The 27,727-nt window shown below is 36.9% G+C and overlaps 12 protein-coding genes across 12 annotated transcripts; 6 read left to right on the forward strand and 6 right to left on the reverse strand.

The window, feature by feature from the left end:
• The first annotated feature begins 1,722 nt into the window (after positions 1–1,722).
• RHIMIDRAFT_64107 (Golgi apparatus membrane protein tvp23) lies at positions 1,723–2,772 on the forward strand. Its single transcript, XM_023615504.1, has 4 exons — positions 1,723–1,777; positions 1,843–1,982; positions 2,035–2,269; positions 2,323–2,772. Exons 1-4 carry the CDS (start codon positions 1,775–1,777, stop codon positions 2,638–2,640), a joined length of 696 nt encoding a protein of 231 aa, XP_023470322.1. The 5' UTR covers positions 1,723–1,774; the 3' UTR covers positions 2,641–2,772.
• A 32-nt stretch (positions 2,773–2,804) lies between these two features.
• On the forward strand, positions 2,805–3,709 carry RHIMIDRAFT_182319 (PLC-like phosphodiesterase; the record flags this gene model as incomplete). Its single annotated transcript, XM_023605805.1, has 2 exons — positions 2,805–3,292; positions 3,346–3,709. Coding segments are annotated over 2 exons (852 nt in total), but the record flags the coding sequence as incomplete, so codon positions are not given.
• Positions 3,710–4,965: 1,256 nt separating this feature from the next.
• RHIMIDRAFT_211788 (MFS general substrate transporter) lies at positions 4,966–6,999 on the forward strand. Its single transcript, XM_023607205.1, has 3 exons — positions 4,966–5,419; positions 5,477–6,223; positions 6,276–6,999. Exons 1-3 carry the CDS (start codon positions 5,240–5,242, stop codon positions 6,813–6,815), a joined length of 1,467 nt encoding a protein of 488 aa, XP_023470324.1. The 5' UTR covers positions 4,966–5,239; the 3' UTR covers positions 6,816–6,999.
• Positions 7,000–7,188: 189 nt separating this feature from the next.
• On the reverse strand, positions 7,189–9,878 carry RHIMIDRAFT_289384 (uncharacterized protein). The gene is made up of 3 exons (XM_023613638.1): positions 8,722–9,878; positions 8,289–8,660; positions 7,189–8,236 (listed from the first exon to the last, which is right to left on the reverse strand). Exons 1-3 carry the CDS (start codon positions 9,848–9,850, stop codon positions 7,356–7,358), a joined length of 2,382 nt encoding a protein of 793 aa, XP_023470325.1. The 5' UTR covers positions 9,851–9,878; the 3' UTR covers positions 7,189–7,355.
• Positions 9,879–9,992: 114 nt separating this feature from the next.
• RHIMIDRAFT_64149 (uncharacterized protein) lies at positions 9,993–11,008 on the reverse strand. The gene is made up of 2 exons (XM_023615506.1): positions 10,131–11,008; positions 9,993–10,073 (listed from the first exon to the last, which is right to left on the reverse strand). The coding sequence occupies exon 1, from the start codon at positions 10,745–10,747 to the stop codon at positions 10,193–10,195; it is 555 nt and encodes a 184-aa protein (XP_023470326.1). The 5' UTR covers positions 10,748–11,008; the 3' UTR covers positions 9,993–10,073; positions 10,131–10,192.
• Positions 11,009–12,132: 1,124 nt separating this feature from the next.
• Positions 12,133–12,860, forward strand: RHIMIDRAFT_247117 (uncharacterized protein; the record flags this gene model as incomplete). The annotated part of the gene is made up of 3 exons (XM_023610381.1): positions 12,133–12,225; positions 12,280–12,332; positions 12,380–12,860. 3 exons carry the CDS (start codon positions 12,133–12,135, stop codon positions 12,858–12,860), a joined length of 627 nt encoding a protein of 208 aa, XP_023470327.1.
• A 23-nt stretch (positions 12,861–12,883) lies between these two features.
• On the reverse strand, positions 12,884–14,284 carry RHIMIDRAFT_197686 (uncharacterized protein; the record flags this gene model as incomplete). The annotated part of the gene is made up of 3 exons (XM_023606220.1): positions 12,884–13,206; positions 13,257–14,052; positions 14,114–14,284. The coding sequence occupies 3 exons, from the start codon at positions 14,282–14,284 to the stop codon at positions 12,884–12,886; spliced, it is 1,290 nt and encodes a 429-aa protein (XP_023470328.1).
• Positions 14,285–15,278: 994 nt separating this feature from the next.
• RHIMIDRAFT_197246 (t-SNARE) lies at positions 15,279–16,303 on the forward strand (the record flags this gene model as incomplete). Its single annotated transcript, XM_023606186.1, has 5 exons — positions 15,279–15,521; positions 15,575–15,683; positions 15,731–15,807; positions 15,862–16,116; positions 16,166–16,303. Coding segments are annotated over 5 exons (822 nt in total), but the record flags the coding sequence as incomplete, so codon positions are not given.
• Positions 16,304–17,534: 1,231 nt separating this feature from the next.
• RHIMIDRAFT_289389 (WD40 repeat-like protein) lies at positions 17,535–19,700 on the reverse strand. Its single transcript, XM_023613639.1, has 3 exons — positions 19,487–19,700; positions 18,507–19,418; positions 17,535–18,452 (listed from the first exon to the last, which is right to left on the reverse strand). The coding sequence occupies exons 2-3, from the start codon at positions 19,382–19,384 to the stop codon at positions 17,615–17,617; spliced, it is 1,716 nt and encodes a 571-aa protein (XP_023470330.1). The 5' UTR covers positions 19,385–19,418; positions 19,487–19,700; the 3' UTR covers positions 17,535–17,614.
• A 3,297-nt stretch (positions 19,701–22,997) lies between these two features.
• RHIMIDRAFT_64213 (14-3-3 protein) lies at positions 22,998–24,132 on the forward strand. Its single transcript, XM_023615507.1, has 7 exons — positions 22,998–23,054; positions 23,111–23,125; positions 23,182–23,224; positions 23,275–23,306; positions 23,355–23,629; positions 23,690–24,027; positions 24,076–24,132. The coding sequence occupies exons 1-7, from the start codon at positions 23,046–23,048 to the stop codon at positions 24,120–24,122; spliced, it is 759 nt and encodes a 252-aa protein (XP_023470331.1). The 5' UTR covers positions 22,998–23,045; the 3' UTR covers positions 24,123–24,132.
• A 48-nt stretch (positions 24,133–24,180) lies between these two features.
• On the reverse strand, positions 24,181–25,144 carry RHIMIDRAFT_234223 (uncharacterized protein; the record flags this gene model as incomplete). Its single annotated transcript, XM_023608121.1, has 4 exons — positions 24,181–24,197; positions 24,271–24,655; positions 24,711–24,971; positions 25,022–25,144. 4 exons carry the CDS (start codon positions 25,142–25,144, stop codon positions 24,181–24,183), a joined length of 786 nt encoding a protein of 261 aa, XP_023470332.1.
• Positions 25,145–25,329: 185 nt separating this feature from the next.
• On the reverse strand, positions 25,330–27,612 carry RHIMIDRAFT_311078 (ras GEF). Its single transcript, XM_023614703.1, has 4 exons — positions 27,536–27,612; positions 27,404–27,479; positions 27,119–27,355; positions 25,330–27,050 (listed from the first exon to the last, which is right to left on the reverse strand). The coding sequence occupies exons 1-4, from the start codon at positions 27,602–27,604 to the stop codon at positions 25,375–25,377; spliced, it is 2,058 nt and encodes a 685-aa protein (XP_023470333.1). The 5' UTR covers positions 27,605–27,612; the 3' UTR covers positions 25,330–25,374.
• Positions 27,613–27,727: the final 115 nt, after the last annotated feature.

The raw sequence follows: 27,727 nt of genomic DNA on the forward strand, positions 1-27,727 counted from the left end.
AAAAAAAAAAAAAAAGAAGTAACAAACACTTTAGCGCTCATCCTGATTGAAATTCAAAATACTGTTGACCAGACTAATTAGATATTGCACTTACATATTTGGTTGTTACAATATCTTACCCTTTGTGCTTATTTTTGTAGTGAAAGGCTTTTCAAGTATAAATTTTGAACAACAATTTCAAACAAATAGACAGCAGATACAATTGCTAGAAATTAATTGTAAATGCTGGGCAATATCTATCAAAGACCATATAAAAGAAAATCTAATGAATCCACTTGTGGCGTTATCATATTATATGACAAGCCAATCACAGCGTTTAGAGTCTCTGTTGTAAAACACTGACTCAACCGTGCAGCTGCTGTACTCTATTTCAAGAGAGGTAACCCCAAAGGGAGGAAAAGCAAGTGAAAAAGCAGCCATGATGAATGGGTTTCTTGAAGAAACAAAATCCAAGTTGCAAAAAATAATTGGATTGGAGGATGAAAGTCCTAGTGTTATGATAAAAAATGCCATTCGTACGTTGAAGAGGTATTAAACGATATAGAAAATCAAAAAAGAAAGTTCAATGGCAATGATGTTGAACTAAGCATGGATCCAAGCACAAAACAATACAATATTGATGATTATCTGTTTATTGAAGCCATTTCTGAAAAAGGAAAATACAAAAACTGGAAAACAATATATGACAAAGGAAAAGCTAAAGGTATGTCTGGCCATTAGTTCCTTCAACTCGCGCCATTATTATTGACTTGACAACGTCCAGGACAAGTGCACCCGTTCCCTCTTTGGTGGTTGCCAACAGTCTTCTGTAAAGGTGATGGTTCACATGGTCAGACTGCCGACTATGCAAGAGAGTGTACACGTCCTACAAGCTCAGTTCCTTCTTCGCTCCTTAAGGCTACCTGATGATACCTTTCTCACAAAATCCCTTCCCTTTCTTAGACAACCGAGCAGTCGTTCTCAATGGTACAAATTATCAAAGAATGCTCTTTGGCAACGGTGCTCTGATATCATAGACTCCTTAGACAAGAAACGGCTCAAAATAACTTCGACTCGAGTACTTGCAAGCCAACTTGAATAAGGGCCGCTCTGAGGCAAGCTCCAGATTCTTCTATGCCTGGTCGTCCCTCAGTCTGCCTCGGCCCTATTCTTTGGCTACCAATGTCTCGTCTTGAGCGAAGTCTCTGTATTTGCTGGCGCCTTGGTTGGCTGGTTAGTGGTAAGTCAAAGCCCTGTTCCAAGCATTCTAGATAACCGCTCACGAAAGCCATTCCGTTCACTGTCGAAATATGCATGCTTGCCTCCAAATACCACGCACTGTTGGAGAGACCCTGTCCTTCCTTTTGAACCTACTACCGACTCAAAAACTACGTTCCTTCTCTCGTGCTTCTTCCTGGTTCTCTCGTTGACTTCTTATATGCACCATCTTTTATGAGCTTGATCAACTATGCCACAGACACGATATGCCACCTCCACTACCTGACTTAGGACGAAAGCTTCTACAATGACTTCCACCACTTCCTCTCTCCTCTCAACATCTTCCGACTTAATCCTTTTCCGTTTCCTTCGCTTCTCTCCATTTTTTCCCTTTGATATCAACAGGGTTTTTAGACTCTATGTCTTCTTTAATAAAATGTTCGTTTAATCGTACAGTCATTCAACTTGGAGCGCCAAGTTACTTAGAATTGGCTGCGTTTTAAACTGCAAGTATAATTATTCTCACTTTATTGTCAAAGCATAAATTAGCATTTTCTATCAATTAGCAAATTGAGCAATGGTAACCCCAACATCGATTCTCACCCTTTCTCTTTGTTACTAATTTATAAAGTTGTTGTAAAATAGCAGGAAAACGAAAGCAGAACAAACCTGCTGAATCAAGAAAATAGCTTTGTCATTCAAGACGTTGAAGCTGGTAGAGCAGGCAACATAGAAAGTAGAGCAAGAAATACAAATGCCATACGCGATTATTTCGAACAATCGAGGTAAAATGAGGGGAATATTAATCTTATAAACACTCATTCTTATATACTCTAGTCATCCTGTTGCTGCTTTCTTTTTCTTGGCTTTTCGTCTGGGCGCAATTCTTACTTACTTGCTAGGCTCAATATTCTCTGATAATTTCACGCTTATCTTTGTTGTTACCATATTGTTATTAGCCTTTGACTTTTGGACAGTAAAGAACGTGTCGGGCCGTCTGTTGGTAGGCTTACGATGGTGGAATGAAATTCAGCCAGATGGTTCAAACAAATGGGTGTTTGAAAGCGCACATGTACGTTATTCTGAATCAGTTTAGAAAGGGTCAACTGATATTATATTATATAGCCAAATAGAAAGCCCAATAGTGCCGATTCTCGTCTCTTCTGGATAGTTCTTTATGGCACACCTGTCATTTGGGTCTTACTAGCGTTATCTTGTATATTGACATTCAAAGCATCATGGTTGGTCATTGTGGGTATTGCGATCGTCATGAACGTAGCTAATGTCTATGGCTATACACAATGTGATAAAGATGCTAAGCGTAAATGGGCCACTTCAATGGCAACCCAGTCTGCGCTAGGATCACTTGGCAGCGGGGCCACTGGGCTTTTGGGTAAGGCTGTCTCTTCTGGCATTGGCAGCTTGTTAAGTGGTCGTCGATAATACTCCACATTTTCTTTTATTTTCATCTGGCCATTTTACAATTCTAGTTTTCACTCCCCTTTTATTTTTCTTGAAATAAAAAGACATACCCAGTAATGAAAATGATGACCTTTGTGTCTATCTTTTTGTTCGTCTGCCTTTTTATAATTGGTTTACGTGCTGAATGTAATGGTGGCCATCATCTCTGTAATCAGGCCTATAACAACATCACTTTCTTGATCACCCATGATTCATATGCTCTATCGCCTAGTATTGCGGCCACCCAAGACAACTCGATCACACAGCAGCTCAATGATGGTGTACGGGGAATCAAGTTAACCGCAGTTTCGGTTGCAGATGAAACATCATCGTCTGTGCACGTATGTCACACACTGTGTGAGGTTCTTGATGGGGGGTCAGCCACGGATGTCTTAAATGAGATAGCCCTGTGGTTAAAGCAGAATCCAAAAGAAGTGATTACCATCATGTGGAATAATTTGCATAACATTCAACCCACAGAAATAGAACTAGCCTACAAAGCTAGTGCGATCATGCCCTTTGTCTATACACATAATTCGACTGATATATGGCCTACGCTTCAAGAAATGATCCAATCTGGCAGGCGAGTAATGAACTTTATAGATTCTAGTGCTCGTGAAAATGATATTCCATGGTACATTGTTAATTAAGCATATATCAGCAACTTTGTTCTTACATTCGCTTCAGGCTAATGGATCAATTTTCCAGAGTGTTTGAGACACCATTTGAAAATACAGAATTACAAGGATTCAATTGTAATGTGGATAGGATTGCGTCAAACAAGAGCTCGACTGATTTGATGTATGTCATGAACCACTTCATATATGGTGCAATTGATATAGCTGGCTTTGCGATAAAGACACCTGTAAAATCAAATGCTTTGTTAGTCAATAGCCAATCACTTGCCAGCCATGTAGATAATTGCACCGCAGTTTTACACAAAAAGCCGAATTTTATCGAAGTTGATTTCTATCAATTGGGGGAAGCACTGTCTATAGTAGCCAAACTGAATGGTGTAAATCAAACAAAGATTGATAAAAACAAGACAACTTTAAGAGTACCTGGAGATACAATGAGTACTCATCAGAATGTATTAAATCCTACGAAACATGTACTGATTGATAACACAAATAGCTCAGCCGTAGTCATCAAGGTCATTCGATACAGAACATTTATTAGTGTAATAACTAGTCTTTTTATGATAACCTCAGTTTAGCTATGTAGCAAATAACTAAATAACGAGTAAATGGTAATGAGCGATAACCTATTTTTGATTTGCGCGCGCGCGCAAAATAAAAAAGCTTTGGCTGGTTAGCACTGATCACAATTTTGATTTCCCATCTGAAGCTTAAAATAGCTCTAGAAATTTTACCTCATTTTACTATATTGGTTTTTGTTACTATAAGAATAAACTCAATCAGATATCAATGAGCTTTAGTAAAATATATACCTTGTCTTCTTTTCATGCTTTACTTTTTCTATTGATCTGTGTACCATTTCATTTTCAGTGGATTCCGGAGTTACAAACAGTACAGGTGTAACACCATTCCCTCGCTTTTTTTACAAACTCACCATCTTTTTGCTTTTTTCGGATCGAATTTTATTTTTGAAAAAAGGACTCACTATTTTAAACTTACAAATAAACAAAAACAGCGACAGAGAAGGAGGAATGAAAAGAGGAAACTAAATTACAAAAAAAGGAACACAAGATGATCGATTACGGGTGCAACCCCAAGTGACATATATAAATATAAAAGTAATTATAAAATGTGCTACAGTATAGCCTTTTTAAAGAATAGTTCCTGCTTTTATTATTGATTGAAACAATTATTATAATATAATAATAAGCACATATTAAATACTTGCAGCAATGAGAATCATAAAATTAACCTATTTTTTTTATAAAAAAAAAAAGTTATAGAATGTTTCTTGGAGTGTGAAACAGTGCACAATACTCAACAACAAGACTTCAAGATGGTGCTACGAGAACGTTCACTGTGTCATCTTACTATTTCTGCTAAAAGGGATAGCAATAAAAAAAAAGAACGCTATACCAGAAAAGAGAAAGGGAAAAGGGTCCTCTTTGGAAATATCTTTAGTGCAACCAAATAAAGAAACATATCCTACTTTATAATTTGTGAATCACTAATGTAAATGTTCCTCCAAGCTAGACCGTTTTTAGTTTTCTTATACTCCGAGGAGTACGTGCTCTAAGATGGTTGCACTAATATGCATGGCGGAGCGTAGTTTATACATATCATCAGGCGCTTTTTTCTAAAGACACTTCCTTTGCTGAAAAACAAAAAAAAAAAAAACGGCGAGCATTTTAGTAGAAATGTTAATCAACCACGAGAGTCTTTTAGCATTGCCTGGAAGCACAAGAAGCAATTCAAGCTCCACACTTCTACAAAAAAAAAAAGCATAAGATCCTCACTCGTCTCTCTTTTTCTCTCTCTTACCTCCTCTCTTTTCCTCTTCACCTTCTCGGTCCTTCTTTCCTTCATCATCCTTTATTTAATCAGATTTTATAAATCAGTATTAGTCAACACATACATCACCGTAGAGAACAATAAAAATTAAAATGGACATGCAAGAAAAAATGTCAAACAAGTCTTTGACAAGTGCCTACGATAAAGAAGAGATCGGACGTTACGACGACTACGAACAAGATGATGTTCCTATGTCAGCAGAAGAAAAGGCTCTCGTCAGAAAAATCGATTTATATATCTTACCTATCATCTGTATGATTGACTTCTTTCAGGTAATTTTCAACACTGAATGAATGAAAAAAAGTTGCTTATCTTTTAGGACATAATAGTACGTTGATAAGGCAACCATTCAATACTCTGCTTCCTTGAACATCAAACAAGATTTGCACTTGTCACCCACCCAATACAATGTCATTTCTTCCATCTTTTACTTGGGTTTCCTGGTCTACCAATTCCCAAACAACTTCCTTTTGCAAAAATTACCCATCGGAAGATACATTGGTGTCATCATCTTCCTTTGGGGTGCAGTGATTGCATGCACTACTGCAGCTACTAATTTCGCTCAAGTTACCGCACTGAGATTCTTGCTTGGTTGTTTCGAAGCTGGTATCTATCCTGCCTTAACTCTTCTCGTCAGTACCTTCTATCGCAAGTCAGAACAAGCTGTCAGACTTGGCCTTTTCTGGATTTTCAATGGTGTAGCTACAGTTGTCGGTGGTCTGATTTCTTATGGTATACAGGTTATGCCCAATGATCATGGTATCGCTAAATGGAAATGGTTGATGCTCATCTTGGGGTGCTGTACTGTTCTTCTTTCCGCTGTCACTTTCTTCTTCTTGATTGATAACCCCAAATCACCTGCCTTGCAACTTAACCCTGAACAAGAAATCCTCGTTGAAGAACGTATTCGTGATAATGGTGTCGTTAGAACTTCTGCCATTAAGAAGGAGCAAATGTTTGAAGCCTTGAAAGAATTCCGTTTCTGGGCATTCATGTTTTCTTGTCTCTTCATCACTATCCAAAATGGTGCTATGGTCAGTTATATTCCTTTGATTGCTATGGACTTTGGTTTTACTGTAAGTCAATGATTGAACAAAGATATATATGAAGACTAACACTATAAAAAAGGGTATTCAATCCATCTTTATCACACTCGGAAGTGGTCTGAGTTTCATCGTTTGGATTGGTTTGGCTGTTTTCCTCAGTAAAAAGACAAAGCAACTCTTTTACATCATTGCACTCTGTATGTGCATTGATATTCTCGGTTTGATCCTTCTTGTTGCCTTACCCGATGTTAGAACAAAACTTATTGGTGTTTACCTCTCCAATGGCTTTGGTGGTGCATACGTCTTGATGATGACAGCCCTTTCAAACAACGTTTCTGGATACACCAAGAAGATTTTCTATAACGGTGTCTTCATGGTCTTTTACACCATTGGTAACTTTGTCGGTCCCTTCTTGATGGTTGATAGCACCAAGCCCGTCTATCTCCCCGCCATGCTTACATACATTATCTGTAACTGTATCGTCATCTTATTGATGCTTCTCGTTAGAGCACAAATGGCCAAGATCAACAGACAAAGAATCTCCAATCCTTCATCCACAGTCACCAATGTTGAAGATAACTTGACAGACGTTCAAGATCCCAATTTTATCTACCGTCTTTAATTCCCCTCCTACTCCATAATAATTTACCCTTTTATTTTTTGTGTATAACAATCGATTAAAACTATAATAATTTCTTATTGGGTACCACTTTCGGCTTTGTACGAAGTTCCAGAATTCATTGGTTGTACTAGCACGTTCTATTGTACACAATGAAAAAAGAAGGCCCTGAGAAGAAGGGATCAATTTAACTCTTGAGTCACCTATGAAACGTGCCTTGTACAGTTTTTTCTACAAGTAATGTCGCATAATTCGAGAATTTATAATACAAAATATACAAAATACGACATCTTAAAACGACATTACTTTCTGGAAATAGTGTATGTAGCCAACTTCTTCACTGTTTGTAATACTAACTTGTTCGTCATCTAATGTAATTATGTTACATAATATTTCACACGTCTAAACATTAAGATTTACTTTATTTGTGTATCAAAGCTACAAAAAACTTGATCTCCAAGTGTATACAAATATCATTGAGAAAGCTTTCTCTTTTATTATGCAATTCCGTATAAAATATATATATAATCAAGGTATAAATCATCACTCAGATTCAAGATTTAACGACAATGTTGGTTTGTACACTTCTACTTGTTCACTAGTTACTTCCAATGGTCCGAGACCCGGGAAAGAAATAACAGATGACTGTGCTGAAAGAGCTGGAGAAGGTGGTGCTGATGTGGATGAAAAGTACACTGATGACTGAGCATCATCAAAAATTGTACTAATGACAGATGGTTCTCTTTGTTTGTTTTCTTCTTGTTCTTGACCATGTATATTTTCACTTGAATCTAAGCGGTCGTCTTCATCATTATTTTCTCGTGACTCACTTTCTAATGGCACTTTGGCTGTAGAGTTGCTTGCAATACTGATCCTATCTTCTTCTTCTTCTTCATAGTGAATAGCACTCTCCTGAATTTGAGAATCAGTAGAGAAAGCAGAGGATGGTTCAATAATGAATGAATCATTATTGGCGATTTTTAACCCAGACGAATGGAGTGGAGAAGGGGAATGCAAAGGAGTCCTTGAAGGGAAACTTGATTTTCTTATTCTATTACCTTGTGCTGTCGATGGATCAAGCATTGACTCATTTGATTTGACCGAGCATCCACTGTAAGTGGGAGAAGAAGGATGAGATATGTTAGAATTAGTTTCCGTAAGCAAGTTTCCCGAAGCAACTTGAACGAGACATGTGCACCAGTCGATTAATTCCTGTTTGGTTGTCGTACGAAACACCGACACCTTGTCCTTTTGGAGAACATTTGTGCCTGGTCTGCAAATTTCAAATGTATAGCTATCCTCACTGTAATGTTGATACAGGGCTGAGGATAGATCAATCGAAGGAACGACGGTAACCGAGGGTATATAGATCGTTTTCTCTGGTGACACTTTATTGTCCATAGTGAATTGGTGAAGGTATCCTCCTACAATAAAGAAGCTAAGTTTTTCAGGGTATTCTTATTTAAAGAGAGCTACCTTGACTAAGTACATAGTACCGTTCAATGAATTGCTTTCGAACACCAACACGTCGTTTCATTGGACCCTTGATTAAAGTCATAACAAAGGGATGAAACTTGTTTGAATAATTTATCTTCAAGTAGTTCTTGATCGGATGTTGCTCATCAACTAGTTCCTTTTGATGCATCTTGCAGAACTGGCTCCATTCCTGTTCTGGTGAAATCATCACTATAGACTCCTTTGCGAGCGCTTTACAGCAGTAATCAATAGCTGGTTTGACGAGTTGAAATAGTCTTTGCTCAAATTCTTTTGTTTCATTTTGAATGGGTATCATCAAAAGTCTCAATCGATTTTCCTCATCTACTTCTCTCTTCAATTGTCGAAGGACGTCTAATCAAGGACATATATCAATAGGTTTAAATCAAATCATGTTTTTATATGTTTTCCTTACGGAGATTGGCTAACCAAGGGTCCATTTCGATTTGTCCCTTCATTCGTTCTGCTTGCTTACAACATCGATTTAAATAATTCATCTTGCTTCTTGTTACTTCAGCTCGTCGATATAATTCGTCCATAGATAAAGAAGTGTCTGCTTTGAGTCTTTGTATCTTTTCTTTGCATTCCTTTCGAAGCTTATAGATGCCTGGTAAATGATCTCGATGGATCGTGCTTGAGAGATCCTGCTGCTCAGATGATAATTTGTTCACAAGTGCCTGAAGCCCGCTTTGAAGAGATCGAACGGATTCACTATCCTCCGTGTTCATATTCAGGTATGATCCTGCTCTTTGCAAGTATCCTCGACCACTTTGCATGTTTATCTTTGCAATCTCTTCGAGCCATCCAGTAATGGATTTTAAAAAGTCATTCCAGCTTTCTAAGCGTTCAACAATCACGTCTGCTCTATTCAGCTTGGTTGCTATATTGGATACCAATGAATCCGACTGTTCTGACATACTAGAATGCAGAGAGTCTGCTACAGGTATACTAGATGCGTTCAATATGGATCCACTGCTACCAAATTTCCTTGGGCTCGGAATGCCCTTGGATGATTGTAGTGGTGTGGACAAGGAAGGTGCTGGCTGAGAATTCTTTCTTGCGTATACTGATGTTGTGTTGGCGAGTTCAGTCGAAGAAACAGTAACTGTATTTGTACTTGAGGATTTAACCAAGGCCTTCTTTGGTACTATGTCTGATTTTGCAGAGTTTTCAGAAATGACAGCAAGACTCTTTGACTGTTTCACCTGTTCAGACTTGGGTGGACGTGGAGAACTAGGTTGTATTAGGGAAAAGAGTCCAGCAAATTCTTCTTCAATGATGTCTCTACTATGATCATCAAAATGCTCTGTAAATCTACTCCTATACTTGGGCTGTTCTCGTAAGATATGTGATGAAGTTGCTGTAGGATGTAGTGCTGTTCTTTCATCAAGCGAAGATGAAGTTACAAGAGAGAAATAATCTTCCTCGGCTACTTCTGTTGGAGAGGTTGTTGGCGTCACGAAGGGACTTAGAGAAAGACCATCTGGACGTAATGTTCTCAATTTACTTTTATTAGGTCGAGGAGGTGGCTCTAATATGGTCATTCACTATTGTATCAATTGTGTGTATATAAAAGAAAGAAAGAAGGAAAGAAAGAGAAAAAATGTGTCTCGATTCTTTAAGGTAGCACTTGCACTACTGTGATTCTCCAGACAATGTATAATGTACTCACTCCGATCAATATCTTCAATTGACCCTGTTTATTATCCTTAATAGACTTTTTATAAATCAATGCCCTTCTCACTTTTACGTTCTTTTTGTAATTTGCTATTATTATAAATATTGTTTAAATCAGTAGTGTTGCAATATATTTGTGTAACTTACTTTCAAAGTAAACCATATGAAAAATACACGCCAAACCTTTTGTGGGCGTTTTTAAGTCTTGTTTAATAAATATAACTGCCAAAGTACGGTCGAACGGCTGGTGTTTCACGTACGATCCGTAAGATGTATGGATTAAGAAACCTAATTGGATTTTCAGCATAGAATTCATTACTTATGAATCCATTCATTATATAATAAAATGTAAAGTAACCAAAGGTAACTGTCCAAATATGTCCAATTAACTTGTGAGCAATGGTTGATTTAATAAACCATCTTTTCACAACGGTGGCTTGCATTGTCTGTTCAATCAGAATGCCAAGAGCATGAGCCATGAAAAAAAGCAATTGTTCACCCATGAAGAAGCGTCTGTAGATAGATAATCCATGATTAGCAGCGATAGCATACTCATGCATTAATGCAGATATGACAAAAACGGAAATAAATGCGAGCATAAATGAAATGCTTTTTGGGTTCTTCATAATGCTAGAAAGACCACGCACAGAAAGAATACGAACAGGCCGAAAAGGGATTGCCAGCCAGGTCTGTTTGAATAATTGATGCCATCGTTGAGACCAGAATTCGTTTAGACTCTTTGCCTTCACTGGATGATTCATCATAGACCTCCACTGTTCTACAAAACTCCATAAGCAACATGTTGACACACGCGTATCTGAATTTTATAGTTACCGGAAGAATATGAGCCCCCTTCTATAAAGATACAATAAAAGAGTTGAAGCACATACCCAATTGAATTGAATGTGCTCGTTAGCAGAATATTGGCTGCTACAAAGAATATAAAGAATAGCATAGGTCGTTCTGTAGCGAGCGCGTTTATCTCCCGGCTACTGAATGATGTAATCCATGTTGCAACAACATCGATTGTAAGCAGTTCGAGGAATAAGAGAAGGATGATGTGATAAAAGCTCTTTATTATTATTTAAATAAGTAGTCAGTGACCTCAATCGTCTACGGCTATCTTGGCTTACCCTATCTTTTGTATATTCCTTTACTTTCGATGTCTTGCCATTTTTTGTTGTCACCTCTGGGAATTCTCGCATACAACTCCAAAACTCAATCCACAGATTCTTGACTGTTGTGTATGCTGGATTTTCTTCAACAAGAGGGTCTACCAAGAACAATCCTATGAATCGTAGCCATACGTTAAAGTTGAGGACTGAACAAACTAAATTGAGTGCTATTTTAAACAGTAAGCGGGAATAATAACAACAAAAATGAAAAAGGTGTGTTACCTTTTGATTCACTTGCAATGGCAAATGGGAGCAGGAATTGTACAGCAAGTAATGGAGTTGCCAGAATCTGCTTTATTGTTCTGTTGACCCTGTGTTCAGGCATAATGATAAGGGCAAATAGGAATGATGCAGGTGCCCAAAGTAGGAGTAGATAAGTAATAGCAGGCAAAGTTACTCTTTGCTCACCACCGGAAAACATCAAAAATTACACGTCAAACAAGAAAAAGAAAGAAAGAAAAAGAAAAAAATGAATTGACGAGATGATAAGAAAAAGAATACATATTTATACCTGTTTTTAAATGTTCTGGAGTTTATTGATGTTATGCTATCAAAACTGTCAAACAAATAAACGCAAGTGGCTTTTTTCATTCACATCCTGCTGTTTATCATTGCTATCTTCTCTCCTTTTATGTCTCATTAATCAATGTTTCTTTTATATACATCTGTAGTCGTTCCTTCTTTTAAAAAAGTAAAAAGATGAGGATTGTAGTAGCAAATATATCTTTTTCATATAATCCTAAACACAATGTTTTGTCATGGGTACTCAAAGGACAACCTTCGGTAAATTTATCTATTTAGGCCGATCGCTTTCATGCATTATCCTATGTGAGTAAAAAAGAGAGAGGGAGAGAAGGGAATGTCTTTTTTGGAAAAAGCTAAGAAACAGAGTCACAGTCGCAATTTTTTTTCTTAACAAAAAAAAATGATTGTGTACCTCATATACTCTCTCTCTTTATTAAATATAAACAAAAATGGCTACACCTCGTCAAAAGAAAGCAAGAAGAAGCACAAACAAGAACACAAGAAGAACAGCAGATAGACATAGAAAAAGAGTTACTATTACAGTAAGTGATCTATCAATTAAAGAGTAGATCTACGGATTATTGATTGCCTCTTAGGGAAATGCGATTATCAAAGCCAACTGGGATAAAAGATTAACATTAAAGCAAAAGTAAGTTTGAATTTATTCAAAATACGCTTATTAATAACCAATAATAGTTATGCTAAGCTCGGATTACTGCCATCCTTAAATGGTCAAACGGGAGGCACAGAGAAGAATATGCCTGATCAACCACAACAGACGGAGGAAGCCAGTATTCCAAAAGAACTGACCGAGGAAGAGATCGAAAAGATAAAAAAGTCTCTGCGGCCAGGGGAAGGTTTAATTCAACGTGACGACGAAGGCAATGTCATACGAGTGATAGTGGGTGAAGCCAAGAGCCATGATGAAATCTTGGATGAAGAAGTACCTCCTGTGGAAGCAAAGACAGATATAGTCCGACAACTTGAAGAACAGGCTGCTAATGCTTTCCATCGTGAAAAGCATCAATCAGATTTTGAAACAGATTGGATCAAGAAATTGATTGATAAGCATGGAGACGACTATAAGGCCATGTTTTGGGATAAGGAATTAAACATATATCAACACACAGCAGCACAATTAAAAAAGAAGTGCCAAAAGTATCTTCAACATCAATAAATAGATTTATTCATATAATGCTTTTATACATTGAATCCAACACCATCAACCACTCTTCTGTGTTCAATTTCATGTTCAGCACTGTAATCCAGATGAACAAAGGCTCTTTCAACATTTTCCATAAGCTCTAATGCATCCTGTAAGGCTTCTCCAATATCATGAGCCTCTCTTAGGGGGCAATCAGGCGGTAGAATGATGTCGATTTCTACTAGTAACCTATCGCCAATATAATATGCTCTGACAGTGTCAACAGCTGTGATCTTTTTTGAGAAACGATAAGCCATATAGGTCAGTTGTTTAATATCATCTGCACTTGCTGCTTGACCCGTTAATCGCCTTATGTTTTCTGCATTTGGTTAATAATGTTGTTTTTTTATCATTTACATATCATCCTACCTAACAAAACGTTCATCCACTCATAAATAATGTAAATCGAAAGTAGAATAGCGCCCAAAGGATCTAACCAATTCCAACCTAGCCAATTGCCAACAAGTGGGAATAGTGTACTTGCGATCGTAAAGACAACGTCATTTTCGTGATCATATGCTAATGCTTCTACACTAGAGCTACCCTTGATGGACACACACCAGACCCAGAGAGCTGCTTTAACGAGCACGTTAATGCCGAGGACAATCAGGGCGTTCAAGCTCAAGTCGATTTCCTCAGAAGCAGAACCACTTGTTAACTTTTCAATAGAAGTTATAAGCACCTGAGAGAACGATGTTGTGATGACAACTGCAAAGACAACGATACCCAATGGCTCCATTCTTGATTTTCCAACCGGATAAGAGTAATAGTCTTTTTGACGAATGATGCGTACAGTGAAAAAGATGATCGCATTGCTCACTATATCTAAAAAGCTTTCAAACGCAGATGCGAGCAAAGCCATCGAGCCTGAAAACCATGCGAGGATAATTTTGGTAAGAAATAAAGCAATGTTGGCAAAGAAGGATAGATTGATGGCTAGATGTACTATCCACATGGGAGACTTCTTGTCAGCATCTACATCGGGTGTTGTTGACCGGCTGGAAGACAACAATGGTTGTGATTCTCCTGCTGCTGCACAAACAAAACCGCGCTCTTCATCCGCTAAAATACTACCGTAATTATGCGGCAATGACAGTTCGCCCTTTTCCAAAGAATTGATAATTTTATCAACATGGATAAATCTTGATATCATTGAGTTTTGTCTCTATAGCAACAGATTTCAATAAAAAAAACATGCAAAAGGCAACTTTCTAGTTTTGTTTTACTTCATAAAACTTGCGAATTTTTTTATTCTTGATCGTTTTCAATTGATCATCGGATATTCTGAATGACTCAAAGTGAACAGGTGGTGGTATAATCTCGCTTGCGACAATGACCGAGGATCCTCGATGACTTAGCTTTCTTCCAAGGTTCCTGTCTTCTAAGCTGGTTGCCATTTGCTGCAAACAAACAAAAAAAGAGAAAAAAAAAATTAATCCTGCCTGGACTGTGACAAAATACCTCTCACACGAGGACTTGAAACGTCGTTGTGGTTGGACAAGAATCTGTTTGATAAGACAACAATAGTAAACGAGATTGATCCCATCTATTTATAAGCACCCTTCCCCCTTCTCTCTCTCCTCATATAGTGATACGCTCTTTTTTTTAAAAAAAAAAAAAAACTACTTGATACAGTTGTTTATGAATCATGTGTGTATCCATCACAGTTTTTTGTTACAACCGAGACACTTGCACAGGCTATATCTGTTACCAAGGGCAACACATCATATCAATGAAAAAGGAGGTTTAAATATGGATACACACAATATAAAGGATAAAAAAAGGATCGAGTGTATTGAAATAATAAGGCAACTCAAGAAAACCAAAGCAACTTTAATTAATGGTGTAAAGTTAAGAAACACTTGAAAAATTTCTCCTTTAAAAAATTCACTTGCCCCCCTTTTATTTCGACTGTACCTTTCTTTCTCTCTTTATCTCTCTTTTTTTTCCCTCTCCGTCCCCTTCCTTTTCTTCTCTTTACCTTTTACTAATTTAGACTTGATGAGCAATTACAATTCAAAGTATACTGTTAGTAGAGACAGACTAGCTGATCTTCGGGTAAGAAAAAAAGAAAGAATAGATAAAAAAACAAGGTACTCATACTTTATTTATAGAACGCTTCAGACAGGTTATTTTGTTTTATATAATACATAGAAACAGGCCCCACTGATAAAATTATATAGCACGGATGCTTTTGGCCCTACAAGAACACCTGGTGGTCAAGTACGTTATACGACGAGTAGCCATGAAGAGTCCTCGTACGAAATGGACACAAGAAATAAAGTATCTTCTACTGCCCAAACAAATATCTCTACTATGGATGGTTATTTGGCAGAGGTATACCTTCAAAAAAAAAAAATGGAATGATTCAACATTAATATATGATGATAGATTGATGATATTTCAGCCTCTGTTAAAGCTATCAACAGAAACATTGATATTATAAGTGAATTACATGACACCTCTTTGGTTAGTATTAATGAAAAGCAATGGAAACAAACATCAAAGCAACTATCACAGTTTGTTGATGAAACTTCTGCAATGAATACCAGTATCAAGAATAGAATAAAGGCTTTGGAAGCTAGTAACTCAACCCACCCAAAGAACTCTGATTTGAACATTAGAAGAGCACAGGTTACTATTATTATTATTTAATGTTGATACAAAATACCAACTGTGCTATATAGGTCTCTCGAGTTAAAAAAGAGTTTCTCAACTGTATTCAAAGATATCGAGATGTTGAAGCAAACTTTAATCAGAAATATCGACAACGTGTCGAAAGACAGATTAGAATAGGTAAAAAGCAAATAATAACGAGTGTCCTTACTTATATTGTATACTAGTTAAACAGGATGTTACAGAGGATGAGCTAGATGCCATTATTGATTCAGACCAACAAAACCAAATATTTGCTCAGAGTGTAAGGATAAATATCAAATCGTATATATTCTTTTTTATTTACATATTATATTAGCTATTGCAAAACAGTCGATCTGGTCAAGCCAAGGCTGTACTGTCCGAAGTTCAAACCAGACATGATGACATTAAACGAATTCAAAAAACCATCATAGAATTAGCACAATTATTTGAAGATATGCAAATGATGGTTGAGGATCAAGGAAAAGTCTTGGATCAAATAGAAACACATGCAGAGAATACAAATGCTGATATTGAACAAGGTGTTACACATATAAATAAGGCGATTGTTTTAGCTAGATCTACTCGTGCTGTAAGTTGGACCCAATAATGTAGAAATGGGTTGTCTAATAATATAATAGAAAAAATGGTGTTGCTTCTTTATTACAATTATCCTTGCTGTAGTCATTGCTATACTTGTATGGTGGTTTGCATTTGATCACAAGGTAAATCAATTTGTATTGTGTATTATATGTCTATTCAATGTGTTACTTGTTTAGGGTGTTGGAGGAAACTAAATTACACAAATATGTACAATGTAGCTAATTAACATCTGTTTTTGCTACCATCATTATTACTACGGCTAGTTGTAAAAAGTACTACAACTAATACTACTACTACTACTTTACTACTACTTCTTACAGCAATAACTTACTTTTTTATTATTTACTATTACACTTCTTTAATATATTTCATCAGATGAATATATACACTGTCATATGTCTACTTTAAAGATTACTCCCTTTGCCTCAGTATAATCCATATCTTGAATAGTAATATAATACTTCGTATTAAGCCCACAGCACTGATTCATAGTATTTGATGACGCTTCGTATTGATGTAATTCACTAGATGTTGAACAGCATTTGTTGTATGTAAAGATCAATTTCTTTTCTTGCCATGAACCTCTTTCTTTTTTCTACTCATGATTACAAAGAGCCTTATTCCATTTTATGCTTCATAGGCAAAACTACTTATTCAACAGCATCACAAATACTCTCTTAAGTAAAGTATCTAAACGGCATTGATCATACCCTTCCTTACAACAACAGACCAGGTACTGATCTGATAAATAAAACGGTACTAGCCTATAATCAAGCCATCAACATGTTAGTGAAAGCGCTCGTACCAGAAGCGGCAGAGAACCACTATGTTGCAACGCTAACAGAGTTCATTAGCAAAAACAAGTGCAATGTCCTTTATGCTCCTTAATAAAACACATTATTCTTTTGTCCCATTGACTTTTACGTTCTATTTTATCTTCAACAGACAGTACACTGTTGTCATTCATACATCTCTTGAAGGAGTTTATCCTCTGAAAAAGTAACATTGGTAATTCTTTCTTTTCTGCTCAATAGAGTAGTAAATAATAGTATTAAAGTTTCATCTACTGCTTTTCTCTCCTGCAAGTCAATGCTGGTAAATGTGTCAACTATCTGCAGCCTCATGCAGTAGATATCAAAATGATGTTCTTGTTGACTGACATATCATATGTATATGTAGATCTCAACCATTGATGGAATGATGAAACAAGATTTACCTGAGTGCCCATACGCTATTCTTGAAAGATGAAGTTATGAAATTCGCAGAGACCAACCCACTCAAGGGTGTTCCGAGATAAGCTTAGTTCCTGAATACTTTGATCTGCTCACATATACGAACAAATTCAAACGATCTTTTGCATTCAGATGAACAACGCATATCCTTCAAACAGAAAAACGATACATATTTCTTCACGTCAAAATACGCCTGATATTTACTATTGCACATTTGAATAAATAGTTCTTTTATTTCCTTCTTTTCTTTAGGATTCAACTATCTATGGCCATATCAGATAAAGTATCCTCCTCTTCTGTTTCCATATCATCAATATCAAAATCATGTACCTCCATTACAGTCTTGCCTTCTTCAGAATCGGGTGAACGCCTGCGCTGCATCAAGACAACAGCCTTTGTATCCGTAAACTGTATTTTCCATACAGTTTTGGCTGGTGCTGTGAAATTTCTGATTAGTCGGCCTAACTTTATGTCCCATAATTTAATCCTTCCATCGTTTCCTGCGCTCATCATACGTCTGTCGTCAAACTGTAGACAAGTAACAGAATTATCATGTGCTGAGATTTGCTGGGTACATTCGTAATGTTGAAGATCCCATACACGTAAGCAACCATCAGAGCCTCCACTGACCAGTGTATTACCAGAAAGTTGCAACTGGCCCACTAATGACGTATGTCCGTGTAAGGTAGCTAGACACTGTCCTGTTTCTGCTGACCATACCCTAATGTTTGAATCGAGCGATCCTGTGACTACTTTATGTCCATCAAAGGCTATAGCATAAATCTGTGTATAGTGTCCAGCAAGCACATGGAGACATCTTCCTGTACGTAAATCCCAAACTCTTGCTGTATAATCATAGGATCCTGATACGACTGTATTACCATGAATCTCCATACAACGTACACTTGCTTGATGGCCAAGCAAAACATGCAATAGAACGCCTCTTTGTATATCCCATACTCTCATTGTTGCATCTCGAGATCCTGTGACTGCAATTCTTTTATCTTTCATCTTTAGACATCTCACAGTTGAATTATGGCCACGAAGTATATGAAGTAATTCTCCAGTATCCAAGTTCCAGACTCTTACATCTCTAAATATTACACAAGAATTAGCTTATTCAACATATCATATTACTTTTCATTACCTATCACATCCTCCACTAACGAGGATACGCTCTGGGTCGTTTTTCTCGCCCCCCTTGAACTGCAATGCCCATACACCTCCTTCATGACCACGCAAAGTCCGCACCTTCTCGGCGGTGTTTGTATCAAAAACTTCTATTCGATGATTATCACAGCCGACGACGATAAATCTTTCGTCATACTGCAAGGAAGTGACCAATCCTTCACCAAACCCTTCTTCCACCACTTTTACTTTTCCACCATGAGCCCAAGCAGAGGCGACATTATATTTACGTTTAAAATATTCTCGATAAGAAAAGTTTCGGCGTTGACTCGGTGGTTCTAACAGTTCTCCGCCGCATATACTTGAGTTACGTCGGCGATACTGATGCTTCATACAAAGCGCTTTCCACGTTGCTTCATCCTTTAATAATGAGTTCCAGAACGTGGATACGCAAGCAGCTCTTGCCAGTGTTTTGGGATCATCAATAAATGTCAAGATGTGTAGGGATATCTCGATAGGCAGTTCTTTCAAAAAGTCAATTTTAAGACGGGGTGCAATAAGATCATTTAAATAGTTCAGCTGGCTGTTATCACAGCAGTTGACCAGTTCGGCTAATAGCAGCTGCTTTTGCTGTGGGGAGAGCTGTTGAAAGGCATGCTTCAGTTGACGCAAGTGGTTTAGTTGCTCTTCATTAATATCTTCGTTTATTTCACTAAAAGAGGCTCGTAGTTTCCTTGCCAATCGGTTGCTGATACTACTACTGCTGTGGTTATAAGTCAAAGCATTTATAACTGAAGAATGGACAGAGGCGTTATTATTATTAGAAGAAGAGGAAGAAACAAAGAAGCTAGGAGGTGTAGCAGGTGGTGAGATGTCTTCATGCAAGTAATGATCCATTATATATAAAGAAAGAAACAATACTGTATTTCTACTTTAAATTCAGACGATGTTAGTTTTTTTCTGGACGAATCAAAATGTAACTTTAGACGACTTGTTTACCTGTTTTGTACAAGATAAAAAAGGAAATTCGGATAAATAAGAAATTAGTTTTAGACACGTCAACAGTGATATCAAAAGCACAATTAGTATAAGCACAGCATGTTACTGATATGATCCAATTGATCACAAAAATAAAGTAAACAAATGACCTTCTGGATCAGCTAGGAAGTTAATGATAGGAATCAAGGGTAAAAATGTAAAAAAGCATTAATCAAAAGTTGAAAACGTTGTCAAGTCTGGCAGATGAATATTGACAACAGAAGTGTATATTAGCGCTCCTTTTTTCAACAACACAATTCGAAATCCTCCCTTTCTTAAACCAATATGCTTAAGCAAGAAGGAAAAAAAAAAACGCAAGAAGAAAAGAAAAAGCAAGCATTCTCCTAAAGTAAACCAAAAGTAAGTGCTTCGCGTAACATGGAGAATAATCATTATTGTTTACTGTTTATTATAAAAGGAAAGATCCCTATTGGAAGAAAGCAGATTTCTTTTACGATAAAGAAAAGTTACCGCTCATATCATTCGGAAACGGAATGTTCGGAAATGATCACGTAAAGATAAAGATGCATAGAGTCGGTGTAACTGGAGTGCTTTACCAGCAGTTAAAGAGAAGACAGAAGCCTGGTGAGCTGTTACTTGCAACGATGGATGAATTTCGTACATCCAAGGAAATGAATACAACTACCACGTATGCCATACACTTGTATTTTTTGTAAATATAGGTATGCCATTCATGTCAAAATATGACTCTTACTACAGTTATGATCGATCTTCATAGTGTTCTCACTTGCAAAATTTGCGGAATAGTGTGGCAGCGTGATCTAAATGCTCCCAAAAACATTTTTAAAATCTTCACATTATTACTGAATGCAGTCGCCCTTCAGTTTTCTTGCGAAACCAATAACGTAGAAGCCCTTCTTTTTTTTCATATTGCCATATCAAATATGGTATCTCTTTCACAAAACATTTAGATATCTACAGATAAGATGTCCAGAGATCACTGTTGGCTTGTCTAAAGCTAACATCGTCTGACCCTTTAGAGTAGAAATACTGTAAGCTATTAGACTAACGTTCAACGCTTGCCCAAACTATGTTCTAAGTCTTTGAATACATCAGGGAAAAGACAAAATCTGACGTCCTTGTTGACTTGTTTTTTCAAGGTGGTTGGCTTTCTCTACAAAACGCTTGTTTTAAAAAGATACGCTTTCAAGGCGACATTCACTTTTTTTGAAATTTAAACAAATCAGAGCTCTTGGATATCGGAACAGTCTGTTAAAAAAATAGAAATACACATTATTTTGACCGTTACCATCATAAATAAGTCGATACAGACATAACTTCTCATGATTTTATGCAGTTGGTCAAATATTGTCTAAACCTCGAAGGTTTGACTATCTTTGATAGTCGCCTATCAACGTATTTATTTGATATTGATGACGGTATAAATGGAACATATGCGAACTATGCACTTTTGGTTCTAACGAGCTTGGATTAAAGCACTTTTATAAGTACAAGGAGTCCACCGTGACCATTTCCAAGCGTAAAAGTATGAAAGACATACAGTGTATAAAAGGTTTCCCAATGCAAGATTTTATCTTTATCTTTAACTCATCCTCTGGATTGTCTTTTCTTCATACAGCTGCTGCTATAAATGAAAACGTGGATGCTTCGGTCGTCCAGGGCCCACAACTTTTCTTAGCATATCTTCGTATTGATTCCAACAAACCTTTTAAACCAAAGGCATTAATTAATTATATTACGAAAAGATTTGTTAATATCTCTTGCATATCCTTCCAGATTCCCCCTCGACCCATGTCTATGCACTTGCTTGGCGTATATGGTCAATTAACTTGGCTATCCTTTAAAGAGCCTTAAAGATTCAGTCAACATGGAAGCGTCAACGATTGGAATTGAGGGGCATAGGTTGGTGTACTTGCAAACGTTTGTGAATATTTGAACAGAAATGTTCAAGTACCTCCAAGGAACCCACATGGTTACAAACCACTGCATATTGATATTGCCATGAATGATTATGACATGGATCATGAAATAGCGGTAATTGTAAAAACCCTGGAAAGTTCAACTAACAAAGCGGTCCAGGATGGTGCATTTGCTTATAATACATCCTTTCAACAAGATCAATTTATACTAGATGTTTATACATTGCGTATGGACTGTTAGAGCGATTCCGTAAGCTTGTCACGTTCTGCCTGTTTATAAATAGGAATTACAACTTTCTGTACACTATTTGTCGTCTTTTTATGGTTATGTCTTTGGTTCATTACAAGCCTGCATATCAACGACGCTGCTATTGCTGTTAATTTTTTTCATAATCTACTTTCTAGCTGTCCAAATTTTGAAGTGTTATGCTTGTGGAATGTTACTGTTCTTAATGGATCCCGCAATAAGAAAAAGTGATTGATTTGAAGGATATGGTACTAAAAAGAATATGATTTAAAAGACTTTAAGGAATTGTATCTATCATAGGCAATGAAGGATGCTCATATTATCTAATGAAATTCATGAGTCGCGAAACATTAACATCTGTAGAAACCATGAGGATAAAAGAGATACCCGACCAAAACTCAATACTACATCCACTGCCATGACAACGTCAAAGCCCTTATGCGTTGCTATTAGATATTTTTTTATCTTGTTGTTGATTCCTCCATGCAATAAACTCTGAACTGGAGTCGATAAAGAGAGTTGTGGCCAATAGCACAGGGTTAAATGTAGCTAAGGTTGATAGTATGTACTCTGATTACCCCAATGTAAGCTTTTAAAGTTGCATTGCAGATATCAAATAAGGCAGGCCAGCATGCCATAGCATTTTGTCTTTAAATAAAACGTCAGAAATGTTAAAAAGCACCTTTTACACAGTCATAAGCGATAGAGGAATTAATCAGTCTATGAAACCATTTAAACACATTCTCTCTCTGTCTCTTTTTTTTTATATATAAATCCCATGTCATTTTTTAAAAACATGACCATATCAATGATGTTATCCTGAATAAAAGAATCTGTTTGAATTCAGTCACTCTACGTGTCTTATTTTACGTGTTTTAGTGAAAATTTAACGATATCAAATAAAGTTGTCTTCTACCAGCAGCTGCATAAGCTTTTCAGGCAACGCACAACTGCAGATCCTATCATGAAATTCATGTAGCGAGGGGACACTTTAGATAAGCTTAACAAAAGGGGAATCTTTATTGCCATGGGCAGCTGCAGGATACCTCTCACTCTCGCTTCGCAGCTGGTGCAATAGATTTCCCCATATTCACTATTCTTAAATCTTATTGGAAAGAAAAAAACGTTCTCTTGATGTGACAGATATCCTTACTGAAACCGTCAGTCAAGTGACAGCGTTAAGGAGAGATCAGACACGTTTCTGAATTCAAGAACATAAACTTACTTTAAGCGGCGCAAATGCCCCGCCACTCGGGGTACGTCATCTAGTTGCTGCTTTTCAATCGGTTTGGGAAAAAAGGTGTTAAACTTTGTGATGTTACACCTTTCTTCTTTCTCCTTCTCTCTTTTTATATAAATCATCTCTTTAACAATGGCTAATGTAAGTATATGAAATGACTCTAGTTTAAGGATATAGTTTACTAACATAACGTATAGGAACGTGAAGACAAAGTAAGAACCATAATTGAAAAGCATAAACTGTTAATGACTCTAACTGTAATAAAAAGGTTTACATGGCAAAGATTGCCGAGCAAGCAGAACGTTACGATGGTAAGTTAAAACTATAAAGTATAGAACATATATCAAATATCGTAGTATAGAAATGGTCTCTTTTATGAAGGACGTCGCAAAGGTAAAAGCTGAATATGAGACATACAGCATATATTAAAGTATATTTTAGATGGGTATCGATTTAACAGTTGAAGAACGTAATCTTTTATCTGTCGCATATAAAAATGTCATCGGTGCTCGTCGTGCCTCATGGAGAATTGTTTCATCTATTGAACAAAAAGAAGAAATGAAAGGTCATGAGGCCCAAGTGTCCAAAATCAAGCAATACAGAGAAAAGATTGAGTCAGAACTTTATGAAGTTTGTGCTGATATCTTGAGTCTCTTGGATGAACACTTGATTCCATCTGCAAAAGAAAGAGAAGTCCAAGTCTTTTACTACAAGATGTAGGTTTTATATTTGTTTTTATATCTTTCTGACACATACATTTTTTTCTCTTCAAATAGGAAGGGTGACTATCACCGCTATGTTGCCGAATATGCTACTGGAAGTGCTCGTGAGGACGCTGCACATGCTGCTCGTGAAGCCTACGAGAATGCTACACAAATTGCTCAAGCTGAGTTGGCTCCTACTCATCCTATTCGTTTGGGTCTCGCCTTGAACTACTCTGTCTTTTACTATGAAATTTACAACTCACCTGATAAAGCTTGTCATTTGGCTAAACAAGCCTTTGATGATGCCATCGCTGAACTTGATAACTTGAGCGAAGAGTCTTACAAGGATTCTACCTTGATCATGCAATTGTTAAGAGACAACTTGACTTTATGGACATCAGACCTTCAAGGTAAACCTTTTATTGTTATTATTAACATCACGTTAACTTTTTTAATAGAAGCTAATGACAAGGCTGAGGAAGCAAAAGGACCAACTGATGCTTAAATTAATGATTAAAGAAGTGATTATAAATCTTTAACTGCTTTTATTGTATTGTCTTCTTCTATTTCAATGTCCTGTCTTAGTATCCAGTCTTTATAAATCCAAATAATGTCTTGCCAATCAAATGAGCTTAATCCCGCATCTTCTATACTTTTGTCATCAGTCGACATCCATTCTACAAACTTATCTGCATCGCCTCGACGCTCTTTTGTTGTCTTCAAACGTGCTTCTAATGATTCTAATTCTCTTTCAAACCTATCCTTTACAAAATCAATCTTGTTTCTCCATCTTGAGTTTGTATAAATATGTATAGCACGAATCATGGAAAGGTTCGCCAAATGATATCGCATGTCTTGTCTTTTCTCACTGTCATTTTCTGCTGATAGCATGAATACGTTGGCCATAGCATTCCATATTTTGTAATCTAGCTTTCTTTCCTTGTGATATTCAATATACGTATGCATCGCTTCCTTATATCGTCCTACAAGAGGCAAGAATTTCCCTCTAGTCAATAATAGACCGGTATCGACTGTAGACTGTATATGTCATGTTATTGAATCATTTCTCTCTCTCTGTTTATCTCATTCTTACTTGTTTCTCATCCAACAATTCGTTTATAATGTCCAGTTTATTCAATTTGGCAGCGCAATGCATAGCCATCTCAACTAGTTCCTTTGTCCCACTAACTTTACATTGATCGTTCGTACGAGCTACTCTGATGTATCCCAAACATTTGTCCAAAGCTATATCATATTTCTTGTATAGATAATCATGCTCAATTGAATTCTTTAATTGATTAGGACCATGTGTTTCCAACATTAGCTCTTCTACAGATTTCTCTGAATGAAACCACTGTTTTAACAATTAGATCAACAAAGCAATAGATCATGTTTATATTTTACTCCATCAGTTTCAACTTTTGCTTGATAATCTATAGCTGATAACTCAACTTGTTGCTTTTCTTTAGTTTCGCTGAAAATATCATCGTCAAAGTTGAAATTAAATGTATCGTCTTCACTTGTCATTCTGTAAAGATCTATTAAAATTTTTTATTGTTTTGGACAATTTATATATATATCTGCAACTCAGTTCATGAATGATTCCAACGATACATTTTATTTGTGAGTTCCAGCCAGCACATACACACACACGCACATATGTATATACACATACATGTAATGTAATATATAAATATGCATAGACAGACATATATATATATATATATATATATATCATGTTTAAATAATACACTAAATTAGACGTAACCATCCATGCTTGCTGGTCGACTATCACCTCCACTGCCTCCTGAGGTATTTAATGAGGTTGATCCTGTACTGAAGCGAACATTGGAACTTGTATTGCTAAACATGGAGCTTGTCCGATTCATGCTGATTGAACTCGTAGGTCCATTACTGTTACTACGTGATCCGTACATACTATTCGATTTTGACTGTAGAGGTTCACGCAATGTACTAAGTTCGTCTACTGTATTCTGACTGACCCATGATCGCATCAGGATATATTGTGTTGCCATCTTTTGTTGCTCTTCCAAGTTATCTTCATCATCTTCTTTATCGCTCATAAAACTTAGACTAGAGGAGCTTACACCACTGCTGTTGCTGTTGCTACTAGAATCGAATCCAAAGATGTTTCCGCCACTCATGCGCTGGATACGAGACGCACCTCGGTGTAGAGCATTAGAGATGGCCGGCCTAAAATGATGCTTTTGAGATGACTTCAAGAGAAAAGAGGGTATCGTTGGTGTATATCGTGGGCCAGTTTGAAACCGGCGCATTGTATTCAGCACTTCCTGAATCCTGGGCTCCTCCTCGGGTGACATTGTTGCTGCCGCTGGACTGGATTTGAAGGCAGCCAAAAGATAGGTTACATCATGAATAAAGGTGCCTAAAAAGGGAACCGTAGGCCTTGAGAAATGCTCATCACGAATCATTTGTACACTCTTCCCATTCACCACCGTTGTATTGACCATTCCCATGTGTTCACGATAGTTTCCATAGTTATTGGCCTCAGACATGAGGTCATTTAATGTCTCTAATTTTGTGGAGCTTTTCTTTGGTATATAAGACCATGTCCTCTTCAGACGTTGTACAGGTGGAGTATTTAATGCTGAAATGATGGCTTTTAGTGTTTGATAGTTATTTACATCTAAGCAGCGAGAAGCCACTTTGATCCAATAATGGATATGCTGAGCTCGTGCAGAAGCCTCTTGGGGCAGAAGAATAGAGTGTTCTATAAAACGGGTGATGTAATTAAAAAAATCAGTAGATGCAACAATGCGAGGATGAGGATGTTTTGATGAATGTTCTAATAAGGCTGGAGGAGGTATTGCGTTAAATATAGCAGCATCAATAAGTGTTAGTTGATAGGCAATGATGTGTGCTTGGAATTGGAGTACATTTGGTATTGTAGCTGCACTCATATAGATCGTTCGTACACCATTCAATGTTGCTTTAATTTCAGCCATGACACGTAAATATTGAGCAATCATTTGATCCAAACTTTCTTCGGTCATATTGTTTGTTTCAGTTTGTCTGCCTTCCATAATCGCTTGTTTTTTCATTCTGCATTGTCTCAGTTTCTCTTCCAAGTCATCCAGCTTGGCTTGCAGGTTACGATGAGTTGTGAGAAGTGGTGGGGCGGGAATAAGAGGAACGTGATCGGTATTCATTGAAGAGACTATAGCAGGTGTCAAACTATCACCAGCATTTGTTTGAGCAGGAACGAGGTAATTGGGATCCACTTCACCTTCGGCCACAACGTCTACGGCTCGTGGTTCATTCAAGTATTCTGTCTGTGGTCTCGTATTTGTTTGTTGATAGTGATGACGAGCTGCAGGTAAACTGATAGGTCGACTACTATTACTGATGTTATAATTGACACGTGGTTTTACTAATAGTCCATCATTGTTATCTATTGAATTGTCAGTATATACATCACATGTATTATTATTATTATTATTATTATTATTATTCCTTTACCTATTTCTTCTTTTATAACAACAGAAGAAGGACGAGAAACACGAGCAGGTTTGGGTGGTACAAGAGGCTTCTGTATCTTTGTAGGCTTTGGAGGCAAGGGTGGAGGAGCCTGCTTGGATTCACCCGTCATTTGTCTTGATATTGTAGAATGGCTCTCAATGATTGATTCAATGTGTAGTAAACATGTTTTTATGGCTGAAATAAGGATAGCGTGCTGCTTTGGGATTGAAATGATGGCTAAAAATAGTATTAGCATAACGTAAAACTATAGAGCTTATTGTTTACATGAATGTACAAATTTAATTTCTGCTAAAGACTGTATTGCTTTTTGGCTTAAGGAAGTAAAAGAAAAGTAAGCATCCTATATGAACACTAAGTATCAATTCAAAGCTATATCTGTATATTTATAATGTCTACTTTAATCTGTCCTTTCTCTTCTAATTGAATAGCCAAAGACACTAATTCTTCAATGGATTCATCTTCCATTTTTATATAAAACAAACACACAAAAAAAAAATTAAGGATATTTGATACTTCATCAAAACGTGCAGCTGAAGATCAACTAGAAGGAAATAATGCAAAAATGACGAAACATGACGACGATGAAGA

This window comes from Rhizopus microsporus (assembly GCF_002708625.1).
Source record: "Rhizopus microsporus ATCC 52813 unplaced genomic scaffold scaffold_2, whole genome shotgun sequence".
Taxonomy (NCBI): Eukaryota; Fungi; Mucoromycota; class Mucoromycetes; order Mucorales; family Rhizopodaceae; genus Rhizopus; species Rhizopus microsporus.